A 24,752-nucleotide genomic window follows, 5' to 3' on the forward strand; every position below is an offset into this window, starting at 1 on the left:
TACAGGCCAAACCTCCCTCTGAACCTATTCTCCCATGGTGCCCAGTTGTTGGGCTGCCTTTAAATTTGTCCAGGGACAAAGCAGCACAAGGTATAATCCACCTGCCAGTCCCGTTCAGCATCAGCAGCACTCTGGCAGGAACATTCTGCCCCCCACTTAAACACAAAATACCATCAGTGCGGAACAGTGGAACCCATTCTCTTCTCCGTTCCTTTCTCCTCCTCCCCTCTTTTCGGAGCACAAATGCACCACAGGAAAGCTAGCGAGCGTGGGTGGTGGTGTAGAAAGACTGCAGAAACAGACACAGTCTGAGGAAAAAACAGACATGGAGATGCTTCAGAGGTTGAGCAAGTATTAGCGGGAGTGGAAAAGAGATGAGCAAAGGAAGGAGATAAGACGTGGAGAAAGAAATGAGTGAGAAAAGGTAGGCCGAGTGGGGGATTTGGTGCTCTTTCTTCACCCTGCTTGCTGGAGAGAAGGCCCCAGGAGAGACTCAAGATTGATTGGTTCATTTGGATTGGAAAAGTGGATCTCTCCCATGAAAAAAAACTTGTTTCCTTCCAAACCAAATGACAAATGAGCTATCGATTTGTTGTTTACAATCTAGGGGGGCACAATGCCCCCTCAGTGCACTTGATGGACCTCATAATGGCCGAGTCTCTGAGGTTTACCATCAGTGTTCACGAAACCAGGCAGTTTGGTCAAACACGTTGATCTCCTGTCCAAATAAGATACAGCAAACTCATTCTGATTACTTTGCATAGCTCCTTCATCCAAGATGTATCACCTCACTCAGAATTTAAGTGGGAAAAAGACACATTTATTTAAAGATGACAGAAATTAAGACTTTGAAATGTGTCTAAAATGCATGTGAATGTACGTTGAGTGAAAAAAATTATTTGAAGTGTCTTTTCTCAATAGTGTTCATCATATTAAACACACATATGTCCCTGACTTCATAGGCACTTCTTTTCTTTCGTTTGATTACTTCTTGTTCAGCTCTTTATCTACACAGGCAATCATGTTACTGCCATCAACTTCATTTGACTTGGATAGTAGCCCACAACCCTGCCTGCAGGTCTTTGTCGAAAACACTGGATTGGACACCCTGGCTCACTCTTGCTACTATCTTCGGCTGTGTTGGGCGCATTGGTTCCTGCTTTGGTTCCTGGTGGGGCGGCTCCCTATGTTCCAGAATTGGGCAGTGTGTCTCCCGGGTGTTCTTGGGCAGGCACTAGAACTGCTAGTTGTGGTGACTTGTTTGACTGGGAGGTTAAAGGGCATTACTGAGGTGGATTAGGATTTGTGGCTTAGCGGGAATTTGATTTGGGCAGTCAAGCGGGTTGGGCAACGTGGCGACCTGTAGGTTCCTGGTTGTTCCTGTTGGTGTGGTGCTCACTCCTTGCAGCTCACCTGAAATCTCCCAGATGGGACCCGCCCTAGGCGCCCTGACTCTGATGGGGGAATACCTTACCTTCTCACCTGCTATGCTTGGCCCCATCGTACACGCAATGCGTTACAGATTTATAGGGCTTTGGGATTGAGGTGGGTGTGACAGTGCTGCCACCAAACACTGGAGTCTCCATTGCAGCTGCAATTTTAAAGCATTTTATAGAGACACAACTTTCTCTAGCAATGGAACCTAGAAAACTAGTTTAAGTAATGCCAGCACACAATAGCTATAGAAGGACTAACAAGACTTTGGTTAACTGCTAGCATGGTGAATTTGGAGAAATTTTGTGAACTTGCAATGGCTACCCAATCGGTGCTAATGTACAGGGTGACAGTCCAATGATCCACTTTAAATGGAAGTATATTATGGGTTGGAAAAAGATGGCAAGAGAAGGTGTCTGAATATTTGTTTAGAATTTAGTGACTGCAAAATCCAACTCTTAGTCCCTAAGACCTAGAGGCCTGTAAATGTTTCTCTCTTTTTACTGTTGGTCCCAAGCTGAAAATCAGGCTCACATGCAGCTGCTCATCGCCTTCAAACATCCCGTAGCCCTTGGTCGATGTAGATGGAAAAAAATACTGTTGGGGCATTAGCCAATTGACAGGGCGGCAATGCGCAGACTTCCTGTTCTGAAAGCCGCAACAAGCCAGAGGTTATTGCTTCCGTGACCTTTGCTATTGATTCTTGCTGATCCTTGGAAATGTCAAGTTAAAAAAATCCACAAGCCCCCCCTCCCTCCCCCCAGCTATATTTCCTAAATACTCTGCCCCCACACAAACCTACAGGCAACACACTCTCAAGCAGTTTAAGCCATAATTTAAAAGCTCACTGCAAAGTAGAATTATGAGACGTTATTGTCTAGCATTAGACAATAACGTCTCATTATGATAGCTATTGTTGTATTGTACAAATGTGAAGGTGAAGTAAGGCACAAGCATCGCAATCATCTGCCTATTGTTCCAGATCTCTCTAACTCTGTTCATTACCTTCAATGAGCTTTTGCAAAGGAGATTACTTTAGTGGCTGTTTTTACACAAAACTCTTCAACATTGCTTTATTTGTATGTGGGTCTCTTGAGAGACTGCTGTATGTGGTATTTATTAACAGTGTGTGTCAGAAGTGGATGGAGATAGTTCAGTGACTTTGTCTGTGGATTCTAAACTCACTAAGAGAAAATACTAGGCAAGAGGAAGGAAGATGAGACATGTCTCCTCATCTGTCCTAATGGATTCTGTAGCTGCTGTCACAGTGTCTTGTCCCACTGGGGTACTTTCTTCATGTTTGAACTGATGTAATATGTATTATATCGGTCTAAGCATTAATGCAAGTCTCAAAGTAAGAAACAAAGCTGACACCAGTGTAAAGAGAAAAAAGAGACAATATGTCTACAGTGTAAGCTTTCAGTCTTTTGCAATAATTTCTAGATAATAAATAAACAATACCTTGGAAAGAAGGTTTCCAAGTGCAACTTTTCTAAACTGTTCTCACTTGTACCAGTGTTTGCTGCAGCCTTTCAGACCCTCTAGCTATTGTGTGTTCACTGACTAAAGGAAATAAAAATAAACGAATACCAAAAATTTTAATTACTTGGCATTAGGTTAGCATTTATTTTGTTTGTTTCCTAACTGGTCAGTTAGGCATAGCGTAACATTTTCTGGCACTGGTCCCAGGTGACTGACTAGTGCAACCACATAGTAAAAATTACATTTTGAAAAATCTCTAGACTGAGAGGAATTTAGGGGTTAAATATAATATGCTAGTTTAGGGGTGTTTTAAAGCTTTAAAAGTTATTTCTTAATGTTTGAGGGTCCCTAGTTAACCATTTGACATTTGTCAGACTGTTTTTGTAGCATATTGGTATTTTCCACAGTTCGTACAATTGAAATTCTTATTATTGATAGCATCAGTGACTCTTTGTTCTTGTATTTTTTAGATGATACATATATCACACATTGAATTGAAGTTCTCTAGTAGCATCTCTATAATTTTATAGTTTCTTGGCCTTAAGGCTACCTGAACTGGCTTGAAGATGTGATCTTATCCACGCTGATTGGAAAATTTGTATATTTGCCGACTGGATTTTTTTTGTAAAATCTACATGTGTCTTCATGGTGGCCTAATGGTCACAGTTTAAGACTTTCCAATCAAATACTGTCCAGTTCTGGTCACCTACTGACTAGTTATGTGACCAAAAAAACAGAATGTACTTAGTAACATTGTTGTCTTGCAGCAAGAAGGTATTTGAATCCAGGTCTGTGGTACTTCTGCACAGAATTTATATGTTCTTCCTTTGCATGCGTGGTTTTCTCGCCACCAACAGCCAAAACATTTTCTCTTTGTTAGTTACTCTCAACCGACCTTAGGTGCGTGCGTGCGTGCGTGCGTGCGTGCGTGCGTGCGCGCGCGCGCCTGGAGATAGGCACCAGTCCCATCAGGATCATTCAAGAATACACAGCTATACACTAACGATGGTTGGATTAAAATGTAAATATTTTAGTTTTTTATTTATTTATTATTATTACTACTATTATTTCATATATTCTTTTGGTATGGTACATCTTGACAATTTTCACCACAGCTCCTTAAATAAAGTATAACACCTGATTGCAAAGCAAGTCAGCTGTTGAACAACTGCAATATTTACAGCGTTACTGTTAAAACGGGCGACTTTCATACATGATGCAAACAAAATTAATCAATATGCCACAGCAGACGACAATCTAATATATATTGTGGATTAAATTTATATAATTTATATTTTAAGAAATGTTTTACATATTTGATTACTTCATGAAAAATATATTTATTTGACTTGAATACATTTCCAATGTCATTGAGGTGATTACATGTATAAATATTTGACTTTTTTTTCCTCCATTGGACTTTGGCACATTTGGCTTTTCATAGAGTAAGGTGTAGTAGTGAAATAATGTGCCGCTCTGATATGTCAAACCAAGTATTCAGTGTTTCTTCATCTCAAAGCAAAAAAAAAAAAAATGTTTTCTTTTCCCTCCTGATTTTCATCTGGTCATTAAAAATCAAGCAGATTTAATATCTATTTGCCTAAAAGATCTTCTTGAGAGGACTTCTACAAGTAGAAATAAAAAATCATTTGTGCAACACAGAATGGTAAATTTAATTTTCTCACTAATAAAACCTCTGAGACCGAGGCAAGTCCAACAGTTCATTAATCTGTGTCATTCTCTTTGTCTGAGAATAAAGAGACAATAATGGCAAATCTTGGTGCAAAAAGTGCATTTCCTTTCCTAAACTGTTGGGAGTGCTTCAGTGTTTGGTTTGAATACAAAGCTTGAGCAAGAGAAAATGCCAAAAATATCATTTAGTTTTTTTTTTTCCTCTGCGGCTTAACCTGCTCAATATCGGCTCTCATTTTCTACCTAATAAAAATTTTAACAGTATGAGACATTAATCTAAACTTTGTTTGATCTAGATAAAAAAAAACCCTGATAAAATCAAGAGTAGAGGCAGATTCGCCACATTCTGATCTGTGGTTAAGCACTTCTTTGGCGAGGAGGGATGCTGAGGATTTGTGTAGGAGTGAGAACAAAGATTGTTTCCTGACGCTTTGCTGGGAGGAAGTGACATCAGAAATTGGCCGAAAAGAAACGGAGAAACGGAAAAAGTAGGGAAAAAGCGGGGCTCAGCCGAGCACTACTCTAAATACATAACTAATGTCCCTTGCAGAGCAACTAGAGTCCCAGCTCATTTATTGTCTCAATAAGGCTTGTCTGATGACTTCTGCATTGGCTATCAGTCACAGCATCGTCTGAACTAGGTCAGGACCGGTGGGCGGCGGAGGGACAGTGGTGGGGGGCAGTAAAGCACAGCTGGGGCCCCGTTATCACTCACGCTTAATGAAGAGAGGTCCTGAGAATTCAGAGTATCAGGACAGATATATTTGGAGCATTTATCCTTTGAAATGCACAAAGGATAAATGCCGATTGAAGGACACCTGGTCCACACTACATGTGCTGGAATCAAGGCCCCCACCATCTGAGTTCCTTTATTGTCTGATATGAAGTAAACTTATACTGTTTAACTTAGTGTTTTTCATAATTTAGCTCCAGGTTGAGAAGCTTTTTTGTGCTCAAAAAAAAAAAAAAAAAAAAAAAAAGGGCAAAAAAAAATTTGGTTAATAATAAGGCAATGACATGGTTTCTTTTACAAACCCTGAACTGCTCTTTTCTCAAGTGTTTGATTTATCATGATTTTTTTTAAATGTTCTTTTAAGCTGAGTGCTCTCTTTTTTTTTAATTTTGGCTTCCTTCTTGCTTTCATCAGAGAAAATTAATGACAGGCTGCAGTTTCAAGGTGTACTGCTTCTGGATAAGGTGGTGGGAGAAAAAAAATTTCAATGTTGAAACACGGTAGGATTAAAAAAAGAAAGAAAAAAAAAGACCTGATTAGTTCTCGGTAAAGCACTTTTAAGCAATTAAAGGAATCATCACAAAACTTGTGCAATCAAAGGGCCAAATCAGGTAAAACATAAAAAAGCGGTGATGAAAGTGCGAGTCCCATAAATGGGAAATTTAGTCAGGGAAACGCATTCTGCATGGTACTGAGGAAGTTGTTAGCCGATCATAGTTGTCCATATGCTTTGTTTTATTTATCTGTCTCTTAATGGTATTTGTAAAATGCAATGCAACCTTGAAGTGGAGATGAGTGTAACAATCTTTTTTTTTTCAAATTATAGTAAATACAGAGATTTCTCAGGAAGAGGTGTAGAAAGTGGTGAATATCAGGTGCACTATAATAGGAAATAAATATATTGTCTTTTAAAGTGCAATTAATTTATTATAAATAGGGCCAAAAATAAAAACAAAACTTATCTGAAACAGGAATTGACTAAATAATCAAACTGTGCTTAAAGTACTACGTAAAATTGACATTTTTGTTTGTTTTAATTCATGTTATGTTAGAGCAGCCGCCCTCGTAACTCCCCCTTTAGCTCCTGCAGACTAGCCAGCAGCAATTAGCAAACACCTGGTGGAACTGCACATCTGCTCAGCTCTTTATAAGTAAATTTTCTTTTAAGTCATTTTTGATAGCTACTTGATTCAGGCACTGTGTCTGAAGAAACACATAATACTGCCCCTTTAAATGAAGATGTGTGCTTTCAAACATGAATTTTTATCAAATCTCCACCCCAAAAGCCCCTCTGTAAACTTTTTAAATATATAGGATCCAATTTCTGATATCATACATCGCGTTGTTCCTCTGAAATAGCCCTCCACAGTCTTTACAGTCAGTGGTTACCTTTCTGCACAGCAGCCTTTTTTATTATTATTATTATTGTTGCTGGATTCTGCCGTCCCTGCACTGAATTCAGATTTCCTGTCTGTGCATAAGGGATTTGCGACATCCTGTTCCTGCATGAACAAACAGCTTTACCGTGCAGTGTGGTATTGACTTCAGCCTCTGTTTGGTCTCATTACACCATTTTAAAACTGCTCTACAGTAGTCCAAATGATTTTTTTTTGTACTTGCATCTGTTGTTTTCATTTTTTTATTATTATTTTTTTAGCATTTGCACACATTATGCAAATGCTTAAAGGTGTCCGAGGTCTTTAAATGAGATGCAACGAGATGAATTCACATTCTGACCCACTGAAGAGCAAAATGTCTTGGAGAAAGTGTATTTAACTTTAAAATAACAATGCAAGAACGCCAGAGGATGCCATAAAAACACACAGCACACCCAATCAGCATTCATACAGTACTACATGCTCATTTCATATTCATAAAAAGCAAATGACCTAGAAAAACTAGGACTAACAAGATTTGAAAGAACCTAACAATCTTGTATAAACCGCCGCACGTATAACTGGAGTAATAATTATGCTTTTATCTGCTTTGGGGACCTCACTGATTTGAATTATCATTCATGCTGTATTGCTGGTTTGCTTAATTGGAATTTGTTTAGCAGGCTTTGTGAGCGAGCAAACAGGGAATAAACAGATTTATGGGGAGCTCTGCCAAGTAAAAGGTTATGCATAATTTAAGGTGGATTACTTAGGATGCAGAGGTCAATGAGGCTCAATATGCCCCCCTCTCTGCTAAGGGTCCAGGACTCCACCAGCTGTACCTAATTCCTTATAAACAGGCTCAAAGGTCTGCTTACAGGCAGTGGCGTTAGCCCACATCAACACAAACCTTTACACACACGAACAGAAGGCGCATTATACGCACGCAGACTAATTACATCAGCCCGCCTATTTCTGCTCGCAGCCTCAAGCCATCGTTCTACTTTGTGGTATGTGTGTCACTGTGTCATTTATCATCAACATCAACGTAGTCACCTTCATTATCGTCAGCCACATCACGATAACAACTATCATAAGAAGGCATCAACGCTGCCACTACCCTTGCTGTTGTGTGTGTCCATTTGTCATATTTTCCTCTCCTAGCGTTGTTCATGGCGTGTTCACTCAGGTGCTGATAACGGCAAGTTGCTTTTTTTTCTTCCAATTTTGATTGGCTGATTCAGTGCCGACACGTCCGACGAGGCAGTAAATCTTCAAAACAAACAGGTACGATTAGGAGTCTAGTTTATATAACGTTGATGTGCATTAGAGGTGTATGTATAGATCCTGCTCAAAAAGCGAGACAAAACAAGATATGATTTTGATAATATTTTGGGGAGGAAAAGACAAAGAAAACAAAGAAAACCTTTTGCTTTATTGTTTTTGCATTTTCAAAGATACGATAAAGCTTTCACAAATTGCAAACTGTAATTTATAGAATTGGTGTAGAAGATTCCAGTCCAGGTTTTACTACTCTCCCTATGGCTGTTTGCTTATAAGTTGGTCACAGTAAAAATAATAATTTAATGTTGCATTATCTTTTTATAGAATGTATTGTTAGTTTATATTATAGAGAGACTTTAAAATATCTACAGAATTGGGAGAATTTGTGTTCCCTATTCTGGTAATATGGGTTCCATTTTCCATTTTTTATTGAAAATAAGTTTTAAGCATAAGTACGGATTACCGAGCTAAATCACTGATTTTGCTCTTCATCTGAGGCTCAACTTATTTTTGCTATGCTGAGAGCATCTGAATAGTGCTTTGTAAAACTTCCTCTACATTGGAAGTAAAACTCTTCTGGCATTTTATCATCAAGAGGTCTTGTTTATTTAATATTTGCAGAGGAATAATACTTTTCTTTTAGCTTCATACTCTACTTTAACTTGAATTGACATACTGTGTTAAATTTTTCATACTCAGATCTCACAGCGTTCATCAAACACTTATTGGCTTTTAACAGCTCAGCTAACACCTCCAAAAAGTGAACTCTGAGTTTGAAGGGCACAACCCGAGACCCTATTATTTATTTCACATGACTGCCAAGTAAGAGGAAAAACTGTTTTTGAAACAGCCAGTCGGTATCGAGTGTTTGTTGCATGAACTTGCGGTATCAGGGGCATCATACTGTTGGGTTTAGTGCTGTGCCTTCTGTCTAATTGCTGAAAGGCCCTTGAAATCCTCAGATGTGGCTGTTTTTGTCAAGACAACACCACTTTGATCCCTACATGAACACTCTTAATTAGATTGTAGCCCCCATTTTGTTAATGCTAGACTTCAGGAATGTGGGGCTCTGAAGTTTTATGCCTAACTTGCTTGGCCAAATTTTCAGTATTTAGTGGATTGAAAACTAGAATAAACAAGGAATTTTTCAAATTTTTGGAGGAGATGCAGAAAATGACACTTCCTGTAAATGAAAAAAAGATCAAATCACGGCTTTAGCAAAAAAAAAAAAAAAAAATAATAATAATTGATATAATTTGTTTAGTTTTCACTTTTGCAGTGCATTATAAGCCTGGCGGGCCTCCAGGCTTTACTGGCACCCCCACCAGGCTAAGAGTTGTTTGTTTTTCACTGGAACGTAACCACTTCCTGTCTTACAGGTCTACACGCTAACAACTCCAGCAAATAAAGTGACAAGTCACGGATAAAAGACCAAAAACAATTTGGACACTTAAATTAGGATGAAACGAATAATTTTAAACTCAAAAAAACACAGTGGGATGCTGGATGACTGTCCCAGCGCCCCCACCACTGGGCGTAACATGTTTTCTAGGGGAAATCTTGCTTTGTACCATATTGTGGTGTCAGATATATGCAGTATTAATCTTTACACGTCGAGACACAAGGCTTAGTGCAAAGGACAATGCAAATGTTGTCCGTAGAGTATTGCGTCCTGTTTGTGAGCTGCTTCCAGGTGTATCTGTCAGGGATTTGCCACTCAAAGCTGATGTGCTTGCGTCTCTCCAGACACTGCTGGTAAACGATCTCTTTCCCACAGTCTACGGTTCATCGTGACATTTCATTCCGAGGCCGACTGTGCCTTTGGGCTCTCCTGTCTTTGTGTGTGTGTTTGTGTGCGCAGCGGAAGCACGTGTCCACCAATGCGGGGTTGCATTCAGCTGAGGGGAAATGTCAGAGCCCATCTGCGAAAGAACGATATCAGCTGCAGCTGGTGGACAATACACACCTACACACAGGCACATATGTGGGCTTGCATGCTGCAGAGAAGAAAAAGAAAGCCCCAAGCAATGGCATGTCCCACAACCTGGCAGTTATGCACTGCAGTGGCACCAAGCATAAATAGTATGCAGGGAAAGAAGGCTGTAGCAGGAAGCAGCAGTGAGACAGCTGGACTACGGACAACTGAGGACAAGGGAATGGAGAAAGGTCTTACTGATGCTAGGTAACGGAAAAAGTATGAGCTAAAGTGTTTGAGGAATATAGATTTTAACCTGTGAACTCTATGAAACAACAGAATCATCTCATATATGTAGCTTAGACAAAGGAAATAAAAATTGACAGGTAATGTGGCTAGAGTTTTAGGAGTCTGTGCAAGTCGGTGTCCAGAAGCTGCTTCTGTGTCTGAAGCGGTTTGCAATTGTTCACATCAATCCTAACTGAAAACTCAGTTTGTCACCATTCCATTAAAGCTACAGCATGTGACCTTTATAAAAATAAATGTTTTATTACATATTTGTTGCATGAGACAGATAATCTGTGAACAAATCAAGCTCCTCTGCCTTAGAAACAACCAATCAGAGCCTTGAGGAGGGTCTTAGCATTGTCAATCATGCTTGTGTGCGCAGCACAGGAATGTGGTGAAGGAACTGGATCTTTATTCTATGTCTCGTGATATACAGTCAAACATGGTGACAGTTTTAACAAATATTGTGACCTTCCTGACATAATGGCCTAAGTCATTATTTACCAAAAGCGATTTTTGGCAAAAAACAAAAAATAAGAACATTTTCACTTTTGAAAAGATGGCTAACCTTCATTTCAGTTCTATCAAACTTTTATAATTCCAGAGGATTCAAGTCTAAAACACCCATTTCTGAAGCCGCCCTGCCTTTTCCCATCAGACATTTTCATTAAGCTCATGAAAATACTTAACAGAAGCAGTTATCAATGTTAAGGGAAAATAAAACTGACTTTTTTTTGGTTGCTTTCCCTTCAAATTTCAACATGAAAGTCTGTTTTATCCAAATTAATGTTGAAGCTTCAATAGCATACTACATGTTTTTTTGTGAATTGTGTAATGTCTGTTCCATTCGTGGTGTTTAAAGGAGAATTAGGTGGCTCTGTGAGCTATGCGCGTGCACACACACATGGAGCGTACACCCACACAGGCACACACACACGCATGCACACAGACACAGGGCCAAGGTCTGGAAATGTCAGTCAGCATGCTATCTCATTATTTCTGCCTCTTGAAGTTTCATGAGTGCAGAGGAGCTATTTGAGACACAAATTCACTTCATCAAAAAAAAAAAAAAAAAAAAAAAAGGAGGAAGGAGGAAAGAAAATGCAGGCTTTTTAAAATAGAGGGCTTGACAGATTTTAGCGTGGAGATACTCATCAAGGCAGCCAAACGGGTGGAATAATCTTATGAAAATCAGGCAAAGCAGCCGACTGGAAAGGAAGAGGCAAAGAGAGGTGAAAAAAAACAGGACAGGAGGGGAAAGAGAGGTGCAAAAAGAAAAAAAGAATGAGAAAGGAAAATAATGGTATTGAAGAAGGGATAGATGAGAGAGGAGGAGAAAATTAGCCAGGAGGAGCTGAGCTGTGAGCGTGTGGAGAGATGGTGGCTAATTACAAAGCACTGGGATTTATTTCTTTGCATTGTTTTTTTTTTTTTTTTTTTTTTTTTTTTACACATCAGAACATCCCCTCCTAATTCCTGCAAGGCGTCCTTCGGTTTTCCAGAACGTCTGCCTACCGCGGCAGGTCAGATTGTGCGGTTAATTATCCTGATAATGGATCCACTGTAAAAGGAGACATAGGAGGGGATTTTGGTGATTAAAGCAAATCTTCCAGTCTTAATGGCACTCAGTCGGGCCTTTTTCAAGCCGGCTTTTGTTTGACTTTGTTGCCTGACATGTCGGCGAAGAGATTACTCTGCACGTGTGTGTGTGTGTGTGTGTGGGGGGGGGTCTGGATATCCGCAGTGCAAATGTTGATGTGTACTTCCCACCAGGCGAAGTCAAGTGCTGCACAGAGTGATCTTAAATTGGTTGATAAGTAACGATGAACGCACATGCTTTTATTTGCAGTTCTAAAATTGGAGAATTTTGCATATTTGCCCTACTGCTTTGTAAAACAAAGCAAAACACACACACAAAAAAGGAAAGCTGTTAATTTGGTTAAAAGGCAAAATCGCTTGTGAGAGCCATCGTTTTTTTCTCTTGGGTGAATTAAATTTGCCCAATTTTTTCGAAGGCACTCAGCAGCAGAGTGTGGAAGAGTTGAAAATAAGAAATCATCTTTAGCTATGAAACTTTGGTCATAGTGTTGATCCCTAAGCTTATGTAAAGTAAGCATAAAGTCCACACAAAGGTGCAGTGTGAAACCATTAAATCGATTTCACAATCGTCCTCTTTGTGTCGCTTCTGAACTGATCGCTGAGGACAGGAAAACGGACTCTGGCCAGTTCTCTGCAGCCATAATTTAAGATACTTTCCCAGTGGTTGAAACTTAATTATAATCACCTCAGTGTCTACGAAAAGCTTTTAATGTTAACAGAGATTCAATATTCTAATTTCTTAAGTTGAAATAACAGTGCGGGAGCGTTGTGGTTGGTTTTATTTGTGCCTCAGAAGATGCCGTTTAAACCCATAGAACGTATTTTTGGCGAAGCGACTGAAAGCAGCACTTAATAAATTAGAGTCTGCTTAAGTGAATACAAAATTGAAGGTCTAGAGGAGTTCAAAGTGAAAAATAAAGAAAAATAATTCATTTAACCAATTCAAAATGCTTAGCACTCTTCCACAAAGCCCATCCAGTAGTATCTAATACCTTAAGAAGTGCTACCTATTTCTGGAATAAATTTGATTTTACCTTGTTTTCCACCTATCCTTTATTCAAAATACCCTTTTAAACACTATTATTTGGGATTGGTATCGCAATCATTTCCCATCCTAGCCTCTCAAACACAAAGATGTGGCGCTTGCTAGACGTCTTTTAGATTCAGCCTAAAATGCTAGAGTGTTTTCAAGCTAATTCACTCAGAGATTCACTCGTCGCTATAACTCAGCCTTAAAATAAACGGTGGTATAAACAACTGCAGATGAAGACTCGCACACAACTTGGGAGCCGGGAGCAAAATGTAAAAATATGCTAAATGTTATGTAATAACTTTAATAAAACTAAGTATGTTAGGCTGCCTCTTTGCACTTTCTGGAAACTATTTAACCCTAAGCATTAGTCAGTTTCCTCTTTCAGCACAGGTCTGCTCAGGGTTTCTTTCCCGCCGGTGAGTCATACTTTTAATACATATATTTGTAGAAATGGATAAAATGTTTAGCTTTAGGGTAGTGAATGGTGTTTTGAGTGACTGGTCACCATGACTTATAAGTTAAGAAAATAAGTGGGAAAAACATTAGGAGGAAAAAAAGGAAACTTTCTTAACAGTAAGTTGTAAAAACCTTTATTTCCTTGTCTTAAATTATTTCTGCATGTTTTAATTCACATTCTTTCATAAAACCCTGCTGAGGACGTCGCGTCCCAAGCGTCTGCCTGTTGGGGTAATTTCATCTGCAACGGTTATCATCCAGAAGCTTTTCTGACCTGAATCGGTTATCTCAGCATCTTTACTTTTTGCCCGCTATCCTTCATTTATCCCGTTAAGTCTCGTCTTTCCTCTGCCATCTCAAGCTCGCCTTAGAATTAGATGGAATTTATTAACCCGAGATGCTGGCTGTTGACGTGTGTGACCGTTATCAACCATTTGGTGGGAAGATAAATGTCCCAAGAAGGGCTTAATAATGTTCTCCCCCTCTCTGCTCTTATCTCCCGCTGATGAAACCACTGCCAGTACCTTCGCTTACATGTGCATGCAGATGCTTCGGACCTGTGTATGTGTTTATGCATGTCCATGCTTCCCTACGCTGGGCCTGCATGTGTGGGATGTATTTATTTGATATCTCCCTTGAATCTAATCCGTTTCAACATAAGCCAGTGCCCTCACACCAGCAGCACAGCAGTAATATGGTCAAATGGAAACAGATAGTGTCACTGAGAGCCAAGATGCTGCTGGGAGATGGGTTTAGTTAGTGATGCAAGACCAAATGTGACAGATAAGGCTCGCTTTCCTAACTCGCTTTTACACTTTCTGATTGCTTATATGGTAAATCAGTGATATTAGACTAGTCAACTGTTGGCAAAAAAAAAGTATCCCCCAGTCTTTACACTTCCTTGGAAATTGAATTTTCAAAGCATCTAAGTGGATGCGTTTTCGATTACTGTGTTGGCTATAAAGTCTAAAGCAGTGGAATCTAACATTAATATGGAAGGGAATGTTAGGAATGCTTCGTCGCAAAATCTTTATTCTTAAAGGCATATTCAAGAAATGATACATAGCTTTATCTACTTGACCAGTTTTCTGGATATATAATTAGCATTTAAAAAAAAAAAAAAAAAAAGCTAAACGCATGTCAAACACCATCTTGTATGAACGGCTAAAGAGCATACACAATTTTGGGAACTACTTTTTATCAGTTGTTTGCATGTAGAAACCGACCGAGAGACGTTGCATACTCTCCACCTAGCTCTGATGTCAATCCATAACACTGTAGTCATCTGAATGATTTTTTGGGATGGAATAGAAACATCCTTTATTGGCCGTCAGTGGAGAATTTCAAATGTGACGGCAGAAAAGTGACAGACACGTGGAAACACATGTGCTTCTGTTCTATATCTTGAATAGATTGTATGTTATGTGTTGCATTTGAGTGCATCCATTGTACCTTGTTTAGTTGTTGCTTTAATTATCCCTCTATTGTTGTCTGTGCTTGTACCCTGTCATTCCCTTACAATAGCTTTTTTGAGCTCTCTGCCACCTTTGCAACTGTTTACAATCAGTCAGTCCCTTTACATGTTTGCATACCAGCAGTCACTGCCCTCATTACATATACAGTACTACTCACTAAAAGTTAGGGACAGTTGGCTTTTGGGTGAAAATTGGAGAAATGTGAAAAGTTAATGCCAGCGTGACATTTTAGTAGAAACATGCATTTGTGATTTCCTCATTTTAAACAATGTATTGGAACAAAAGCCAACACCAGTGGTGGGTATGTCACGGCAATAAAAATGTAATTGTCTCAATAACGTGTTGTGTGCTCTTGGGCATCAATTACAGTTTCTCAACAACGCCTCATGCTGTCCTCAAGTCGACTCATTGTGTGCTGAGATCCCACTCTTCTCTCAGGGCGGCCCTCAGGTCATTGAGATTCTGGGGTACAGAGTAACAAGCCTCTACCCAGAGTGTTTCTGTGAAAGTTTCATTGTTGTACATCTTCTCTGTCTGTGACCAATATTAGTAGTGATGACAAGGTTTTCAGGTCATGTCTAAATTCATAAAGCCAAGATTTTGTGTATATCAGTGAAGTGGGTAGGAGAAAGTACCCAGAAATGTTTGCAGTAGTTTGGAGACCAAAAATAGGCCCAACCTTTCTCAGGGTTCTTATAAGCTGTCTGTGGCTGACATGGTCTGTCTGTAATTCAACACAATAATAAATGACTTACTGAGACACAAACTGTAATTCAGTATTCCAGCAATCTGACGGATGTTTCAATTTCTGCTCTGCTTCTCCAAAGCAGTCACCGTTCCTCTTTCTCCTAACATTTGGGTCGCGAGCATTGCCAGCTCTACATTAGTTAGTTGTGCTGCCATTGTTGTAAACAATAGTTCTAGTAAACATAAGCAGCTGAAAGTCTAATGTTAGTTGAAAAGGTGGTTAAAATAATTGCTTAAGATGCCAGTGATCGGGCTGAGATGGAATAAAAAGTTAATATAACATTTTCAAAGCTTTTTCTGCTAATATTTTCAAGTTTAGGTCCAATATCTTACAAAAAAATGCATAGTTACTGAGAACAGCATCTCAAAGTTGCATGGATAGATTCTTATTGTTCTCTCACAAACATCAAGTCACACTGTGACAACAATTTTACAAATGTTCACTTCATAAAGCTGTAAAGTGAAGATGTTAGACAGCTGACTTTAATCTGTGGAACAATTCATTACAGACAGCTGCCCCTGACCTTCTGCTAATGAGAAATTTTTGATTTGAGCGTTTGCAAGTTGGGCCCCGTTATTGTCAAAAACGCTACAATACCAGCAGGTCAAATCTCCATTAATCACTTCTCAGAGCAACTGGTATTACGTTGCGTCGGCTTGAAATGTCTGCGCCGCTCTCCTTATTAAATCTCATCTGACGCAGCCGTGATAACTTATCTCTCAGCTGTCGCGGCTGATGGAGTCAGTTTGTAGGGCTCGATGTCAAAAATGACATTTGTAGCGCAGACGTGCAGACAATACCGCCTGTACACACGGCACTCATTCCCTCATTACTGATGTTTACCAGGCATTGCTATACATCTTCATCAGCTGAGGGTCACCCCTGCTGGATGGCAATTCAGAAGCGAAGCAAAACCCGTTAGTGAAATGAATAAGTGACCTTGCTGACAGCTTTCATAATATGAATTCACAGCAACAGATTAAATAACCAAATGAAAGAAAAGAAAAAAAAAACAACTCTTGAAAACACTTTTGGACTTTGGGTTATTACACCTGACAAGCTTCTTTTTTCCCCCCCTATTTTACTTCAGTGATGTGTTTTCAGTGTTTTTTCTGGTGTTGTCTTGCTTCCCTTTTCCATTCATACAGTCATGCATTTCATCCCCTACCTCAGAGGTCACTTATATTTGGTGACGTAGCGCTCGTCATAGAGCCAAATTAACATTGAATGTTGTTTTCACTTCTGGCGGACGTGGATACCTTATATATTCCTAAGGAAATGTGGAAATAACAAGGGTTTTTATGTTTTTTGGAAAGTTTAAAATTGCAGGGAATAGTGTGTGTAAGTTTAAAAATTTATAATATGTGGCCACTTCCTTTTTGTAGACTGATTATGTCATCCTATCAAATAAGTTAAGATAATACTTAATCAATTTAATGTCGGAAGACAAATAATTGGGTTTAAGATTAAGATTACCAAAAAAAAAAAAAAACACCTTGGAGCACCTCACAGATTAACTCCTCCTTATGATTACTTTTAAAACTGGCATTAATTAACTCCACCTAAAAGGATTTTTCAGTTGGATTTAGCATTGTGGCTAAAACAGCTATAACATTTAGTCTTCCCACTTAAAATATCTTTTTGTGTCTCTCTCTACCTGAAAATGAACAAGACCTAAATTCCCGTTTCTTTTCAACATCTTCTTGTCTCTTACAAAGCACTCGAAGGACACAAGTTTTGTTAAGCTAATTCAGTAACTCAGCACTCAACTGGTTGATGGCTAATGATTCTATTTTCCCTCCTCAAACTGGAATGATGGTAATTTTGTTTCATTGAAAATGCTTTGTACCAGTAGAGATTAAATGGCATGTGAGTAGGAAGAACAACAGTTTATCCCAGACGTTCATGGTTCACAGCGATATAATTTTCAAACAGTTATTTCAACAAATGTGGGATTTAAGTGGAAGGACTGAATACAAACCACATCAGAAAGACTAGCTGAGCACCCTACATACATCTGGCCTTTTTATTTTTTATTTTCCAAATTGAGTAATGTATCTAGGACAGGGTGGCACGCTAGGGCTGGTGTTACAGACCTCTGCTCTATAGGAAATTAATATGAGACCATTATGGACCTCATGGAGGCCCATTTCTCAGCCAATTTGCTAATCATGTACTGTAAATGTTGACTGTGATTACAAGCCGTTTGCCTAAAAGCATTTGGAACCTGAACAGAGGTTATATTTAAGGATATTAAAGGATCCTGGGGAAAAAAGAGCAATCTGAAGTCAACCCTTTGATTTGATGACCTGATCTGTAAAGCACAACAATGTTACTCTTGTAAACACAGGATTATCTTTAAGTAGGGCGTGGTTGCTCTGATGCCTTCAGTGCAGAAAAGGGTTTGTCTCTCCGTGAGCAGCTAGCCTTAAGGCACCGCCAAGTAATTCAACCTCAAGTAGCATGTCAGCGAAATGCTCTCAACAATAATAATGCTTCATGTTGGTGTCAGTTTAAAGCTCTTTCCGTACTCTGCTGACACAATGCACTTGATACATGTATTATTCGGCCAAGTAGTTTTTGAGAGGGTGTGCATATTTAACAGATTGATTGCGATATACATATTGTTTATGGCGAAGAGATAATGGCTTTGAGTTTCACTCTCACTAATCATTTGCATTCAGGGTGATGAAAGAAGTTGAAGGTGCCCTTAGATTGAATTTATAGGTAGTTAGGCGAAGACTATTCCCTTAGACTGTGTAAGAAAGCCATCACGATGAAAGAGTTTCAAGTATACATGATGCATACTTCACCACAGAACAAACAGTGCTTGGGAAAAGTCTACCCTTTGAAGGATTTCACATTACAGCATCTGACTTTCTAGTATTTTCTGCAAAATGTTTGTGATAGACCACAAACAAAGGGCAATGGAAACGCTCTAATTTTGACAAAACTCACATTTTTCGATAGGTTTTCGTGCTGGGATGAGATGGTGCTTCAGATGTATCATAATTAGAATATTTCACAAAACTGCAATAGAAACACTTGTTTCACATCACACAAGTTCTCATCACTAACCGGTTATTACTACTGGCAGAAAAGACGATGACAGGAAGTGTTCGGAGGATGATGACACGCCATGTTTTTAATGACTAATAGCTTGTAGAAACTTAGTCATGTGCAATTTGAATTGCATTTCTAAATCTAATGGCAAAATTGTGTTAGCAGAATGTTGTCAAAGTTTTGTGCACATCTGTAATGGAAATGGCCGTGTAGTTGTCTCTCCTTGCCTGGCTTGCCAATTTAGGTGACTGGTCATGCATAATGTGAAGATTTATCAAAAATCCATACTTTTTCAAACTGAAATGTCTAAACATCTGTTGTATTTTTAAAATTTTCTAAGCAAAATACATTTACTGTAATTATCAACTAGTTGGATAGAAAAACAGCAAAAACCAGAGACTATAAAAAAGATGGCCGGATGGATAAATGCATGGTTGGATGACTGAATGAAAGGATGGATGAAGAAATGGATGGAAGTGCTTCGTGGACGTACGTGTGAAGACTTTTTCAAGGTGGAGTAGTTGTCTTATTGCATTTTGTTCACCCTTCGTCGTCACTTAAGTCCTCGCCTCTTACTTAATGTCTTTTTTGTGTTTGTATTAAATATTTAACCTATCCCATATACACAAGGCTGTAGTCAAATATGTTTTCTTTAGAAACTTTCTTATTATCCCAAAAAGCACCTCATTATACCACATACAGTACATAATGACCCTTGAATTCACTTTCTCTAATGGGTTTTTGCCCTGCAGCCGTAATTTTCATGAACCCTGTTGAGCTTTTGTAGAGCAAAAATGATCATGTTTGTTTACAATGAAACCTCTGTGGGGAGCTTTAATGTCGCAGAACTTATGAGGAATTCTTTTCATACTTTGTGTTATCACACGTTGTTCTGTTGCGATGAGGTCTGAAGGTTACGTGATGTAATAGAGGCAAAGTTTTACTGTGAACTTGTGACAACATTCCACATATTGCATTTTTTCCCCCTTTCCAGCTCCTGAAAAAGTGGCTTAAGGAGCATGAGATATGATTTTCACACATGGATTAGCTGCTACAGAGTGCAAATCTCAACCCCATTGAGAATCTATGTGACGTTCTGGAGATGGATTTGCACAGTGGTCTAAACAATGTAGGTTTTTTTTTTCTTAGTTTTGAAATGAAGGCGGTTATTCACTATTAAAAGACAAAAACGTGTTATCTAACGTACCCCAAGTCTTTTGTTGTGATTAGAGCAGACTTTTTTTTTTCTTGTTTCCTGTTGGTATCTTGACAGACTTTGACAAAGTAGAGATGATTTCAGGTTCCGTACAGTCTACCAGAATGTTATCTTTTCATTTTATGCACACTGCCTGCAGTGAGACAAAGACCGGCAGAATAAAGGCTTAGGGCCCAAACTCGTGGCAATCTCCAGACGGTTACAAAAGAAGCAGGCGGTGAAAGGAGCAGTGCGGTGCAACACTTCTGAATGTTTTATTGGATATGAAGAAAGGGGCACAAAATCTTCACTGTTTCCTTTGCCATTTAATGGCTTTAAAAATCATTGGTTCCCTGCAAACACCAGCCGAACATATAAAAAATAGGTTCAACGGGGTGGCTGCGGAATAAATCGTTTTCATGGAGGATTTTGAATGTGAGACTATTGCTCTGTATGAATTATTCATTTACTATTTTCTCACTTTATTTGACCACCAGACCTAAGGTCTCTATTAGTCCTGTGTGAAACAAGTATTTGTTAATGCTTAAGCAATAAATAAAACCCCTTTATACAGAACTTGGAAAAGGTCACAAATTTGTATAATTACTGCTCATAAATCTTTAGGTGTTTGTTGAAAGTCAACTTTCTTGGGGCTGAGAACTGCTGATATTATACAGGTTTTTTTTTTTTTTTCCTACTCAGAAATGTAAAATGGAAGAATGAAAACTAGTGTTTAAATTACGGATTTAAACTTCTTGAAATGTATCATTTTTAACTACTGGTCCTATCAAAAAGAGGTTACTGGTAAGTGTTCAAACACTTACCAGTAACCTTTATGGGAGGACTTTGCATATTCTCTCTGTACCTGTTGCTTGGTTATGTTATTTCTGTGAAAAATTTTGAAGAAAACAGAGACCATAAACCCTCCTAAATACAATTTGTGACGGTTGATTTTATTTAACTGACTTTATTTACCTGAATCGGCTTTCTCCATGTTGTTTCTCCGTCTGGCTATTTTTCCCATTTCTCTTGCTGTCATTCCTCGTATTCCTCAATTGTCTCTTTACCTCATTGCTCTTCATCTCCTTTCTTCCTCGCTACTCCTCCACCTGGCATCCCTTTATTTCCTCCTACCCACTCATGTTTCCCGTTTTTCTCCACCTTTCCATCATCCCTCCAATGTTTTTGCATCAGTCTCCCTGAAGTCACCCTCCTTATCCTAATTGCTGCCTCTCCATGCAGACTTCCGCCTGTCATTTCTCTGTTGCTCCTTTAACCGTTCTTCCTCTTGTCTCCTTCTGCAGCTGGGATTGTTCGAAAAAGGCAGTGGTGTGAGATGGTTCCGTGTTTGGAGGACGAAGGCTGTGACCTGTTAGTCAATAAATCTGGATGGACTTGTACACAGCCAGGAGGCCGAGTCAAAACCACCACGGTGAGTTTGGAGGCCGGTTGAGCTCACGCACAAACCAGTTCTCATAAAAACATAAATTCCAATAGATCCGTTTTATGTATTTTACTTGAATAATAATAACAATCATTGAACAGTTCTTTTTCTTGCCAAACAAGCTAGCAAGAGGTCATTTTTCAAATACAGCAGTCATTCACTGCTTCCCAATCAAAGTACTGAGTGCACACTCACATACTTTATAATAGGTGGATATTTCCCAATATATTTATGTGACGTATGGAAAATGACTTAAATGTCCGTAGCTGACCTGATTTGCCAATGAGAGCGTTAATCGTTGAGCAGCAGTCACAAATATTCCTCCCAAAGAATTTGCGTTCTCTCCTGCCATCTTTTTAAACCCCACAAACTCTTTGTGCTTTGTTTACTTCCTCATCAGCGGCAATTAGTTTAAATTAGAGACTCTTAATGGTAATGATGGCAGCAGATGGGAAGCTGCAGCTTGTGTTGGTTAAAACTCCTCCCATCCATTCATCCACACCTTATATCCACTGAGCCGAGCCTCTTCCTCCTCCGTTCTTCACTTCTCTTCCTCCTCACCCTTCACAAACTTGCATCACACTCTCTCATTCAGCAGCTTCGTTATTACAGGGGTCCAAACTGTCACTTGTCTGTCTGTCTCTACTGCGGCAATTTAGGAAATCTCTTTAAATGTGACTCGGCAACAAAAACCACAGCAAGCAGCTGCTTTTCATGCATTTGTCAACGGGGCATCATTAATGCATCTGTCATGATTTGGTAACCATCAGTGTTTATGTCTTTCTGCTGACATGCACACACACACACACACACACACACACACATGCTCCAACATGCACATTAGCACAGAAGACTTGATATGGTAAACATAGGAGCCAACTAAAATCCCGTACATGAATATAAATTGCAGTGCTGAGCAATGACACAAAACAGAAAATGAGCCTGCCTGTGGACACACGTTACCTACAATGTAGTTTATTATCAGAGCTCTCACACCATTTGTTAGATGCGGCTGGCCACGACAAAACCAGGAACAAGTTTCCCCAGGGCCATCTCGAGTTATTTACAGATTCACAAGGTGTGGATTCTTTTTAGTGATGTCAAACCATAAAAAAAAATAATAAAAAGAAAAAAAATAAGATATTGTCATTTGAATGGCAGCAACATTGGCAGTAAAACAACCCTAAAAAGCTTCAGAAAATTGTCCCCAAACTTCATTACTTGAGGGTGTTCATTTCCGTTCCTGTGCAGTAATCCCACTTTCCCCTAGCATCAGCTGTCAACAGGTATGACAGAGGAAGTGTGCCGACAAAAGTGAGCTGTTGTATGGCTTACCTAGCTACAAATATATATTTTAGTTTTCAGCTTGTGCACTGTTTTCCTGTAAAGCTGTGAGCTTCTGTCTTGTAAATGTTTGTCTTGTAGTTGTCTGTGAACCCTGTAGTGGAATTAAACCATGTCTAAATTGTAGCTGGAGGTTTCTATGTTTCTCAACTTGTGATATATTTTTATAAAATATAAAATCTGTCTTGTATGTATTCACTGATTATATAAATATGCATTTAAATTAAATCAAAATTATAATTGGTGTTGGTGTGTGCAGAGGATTATAAGCAAGAAAAGTTGTAAAAAGACAAAGAACGGCTCTCGCTAACAGACTCCAGTCCTGTAGTTGAAGATAAAGGGTCGTTCATGAACTACCCCACAGTCTGACCCCACATAAGCAGAAGATAATAACAAACTGTTTTCTTTTTGCTTGAAGAATTTAGTTAATTTAGTTTAGGTGTTACAGCTACTAAATGCAGTTAGTCGGCACGGCGCGTAGCACTGCTCAAACCCACCTGGTCAATACATTAAAGATCTGTTATTGCTGTACCAACCGTCTAGACCCCTCAGATCTTCTGGTTCTGATCTGCTCTGCATCCCCAGAACCAGAACCAAACGAGGAGAAGCAGCATTCAGTTTCTATGCACCACGGATTTGGAACAAACTTCCAGAAAACTGTAAAACAGCTGAAACACTGGGTGCCTTTAAATCTCAGCTTAAAACCCACCTGTTTAGAGTTGCTTATGGCAATTAATGCTTTCAACGTATTTGATGTTTTTAATCTTTTTAATGATTTCATCCTTTCTTTTTACTTTATTTTTATTTTTCTTTCTCACTGTTTCCTTGTCAAACGATGTTTTGAAAATCATGTAAAGCACTTTGAAATGCCTTGCTGCTGAAATGTGCTATACAAATAAAATTTGATTGATTGATTGATTGGTCACCATCACAGCACTCTCAGTACAGCTGCAATGTCTGGGTGCAGATGACCTGCTACATATAATAATTATGTTCTATAAACAATAAAAATTCGGAACTCACCCCATTAGAAACTGAGGAATGTTCCTGCAGATATAAGTGCTCCCCATCATATAAGTGGTCATGGCATTATTTCTTTTCACCAGTACTTTTCTAGTGGATCTCGTCATATTAGAACACAAAGTTTAGCATTTTAAAATCTCAGAAACTGCTATTTAAAGTATGTGGGAGTTTATCCAACAAGTGTATTTTGCAAAAAAAATCTCTATTTCCTTGGAAGTGTGTGTGTGTGTGTGTGTGTGTGTGTGTGTGTGCGCGCGCGTGTGCGTGTGTGTGTGTGTGTGTGTGTGTGTGTGTGTGTGTATTTTTTTATGGTTTTTTTTCTCCTTTTCTTTAGCGACTTGTTCCTGGTGTTGCCATGGTGCATCTGTACGCACAACTTAACGTGTGTGTGTTAACAGTGTGGATTGTGCAAAAGATGGGCTGAAATGGATCAAATGATTGCTCCAAGTATGCGAGTGTAAGGTTTGCATATTCATGACATGTATCTCCGCTTTACAGCAGAGAGGGGCCCTGTAAGCTTTGCCCTACATGCGCACTTCACATCCCGCTCAAGGTGTCAGTCAGTGTAACTCTCAGCCGCTTACGCTGACAATATGCAGAAAGTGACAGGTATTGCTTGCTTGCTTCATTGGCTACTTTAAACTTGGTGACAGCTAGTCAAATGGCTGGACAGCTAGGAGCACTCATCTGTTCCACTGGCTGTGTGTATGTGTGTGTTGTGTGGGTGTGTGTTGTGTGGGTGTGTGCATGTGATGGGGGAGTGTAAATGTGTGTAAGCAGCTCTCACTGTCAAGGAGTCTCCAAACTGGTTTTATATCATAAATATGCATTAGAACATAATGTATTATGTAACATAACATATATGATATTAGTTATGTTCTCACATTCAGTTGGTTGCAAAGTTAATCCATTTTTTTTTTTATGGTATGAAAGCCTTGGGTAAAAATATCGTGGTTCTACAGTATTCACATAGAATAAAAAAAAAATTCAAACCATGATCTGTTCCTTGATCTGAAGCTGTTCATTCTTTATTTTATTTATGTATTTTGTTTTTACATTTTAATGGCAACTAAAATTATTAGTGTGGAAAAAACTGTAAAATTGTTTTATATGTTAAATAATGGTTTATATATATATATATATATATATATATATATATATATATATA

At 38.9% G+C, this 24,752-nt stretch overlaps 1 protein-coding gene across 2 annotated transcripts in view; it reads left to right on the top strand.

Annotated features, from left to right (window-relative positions):
• The window catches only part of LOC106952953 (protein FAM19A5-like), a 176,389-nt gene that overhangs the window by 125,987 nt on the left and 25,650 nt on the right, over window positions 1-24,752 (top strand). For both annotated transcript variants that reach the window (XM_015041421.1, XM_015041422.1), the window contains exon 3: window positions 21,078-21,205. In XM_015041421.1, the coding sequence (XP_014896907.1) occupies window positions 21,078-21,205 (128 nt within the window). The remainder of the gene's footprint in view (window positions 1-21,077; window positions 21,206-24,752) is intronic.

The sequence above is a fragment of the Poecilia latipinna genome, unplaced genomic scaffold (assembly GCF_001443285.1).
Source record: "Poecilia latipinna isolate Pla-1442-1.1 unplaced genomic scaffold, P_latipinna-1.0 Scaffold550, whole genome shotgun sequence".
NCBI lineage: Eukaryota > Metazoa > Chordata > Actinopteri > Cyprinodontiformes > Poeciliidae > Poecilia > Poecilia latipinna.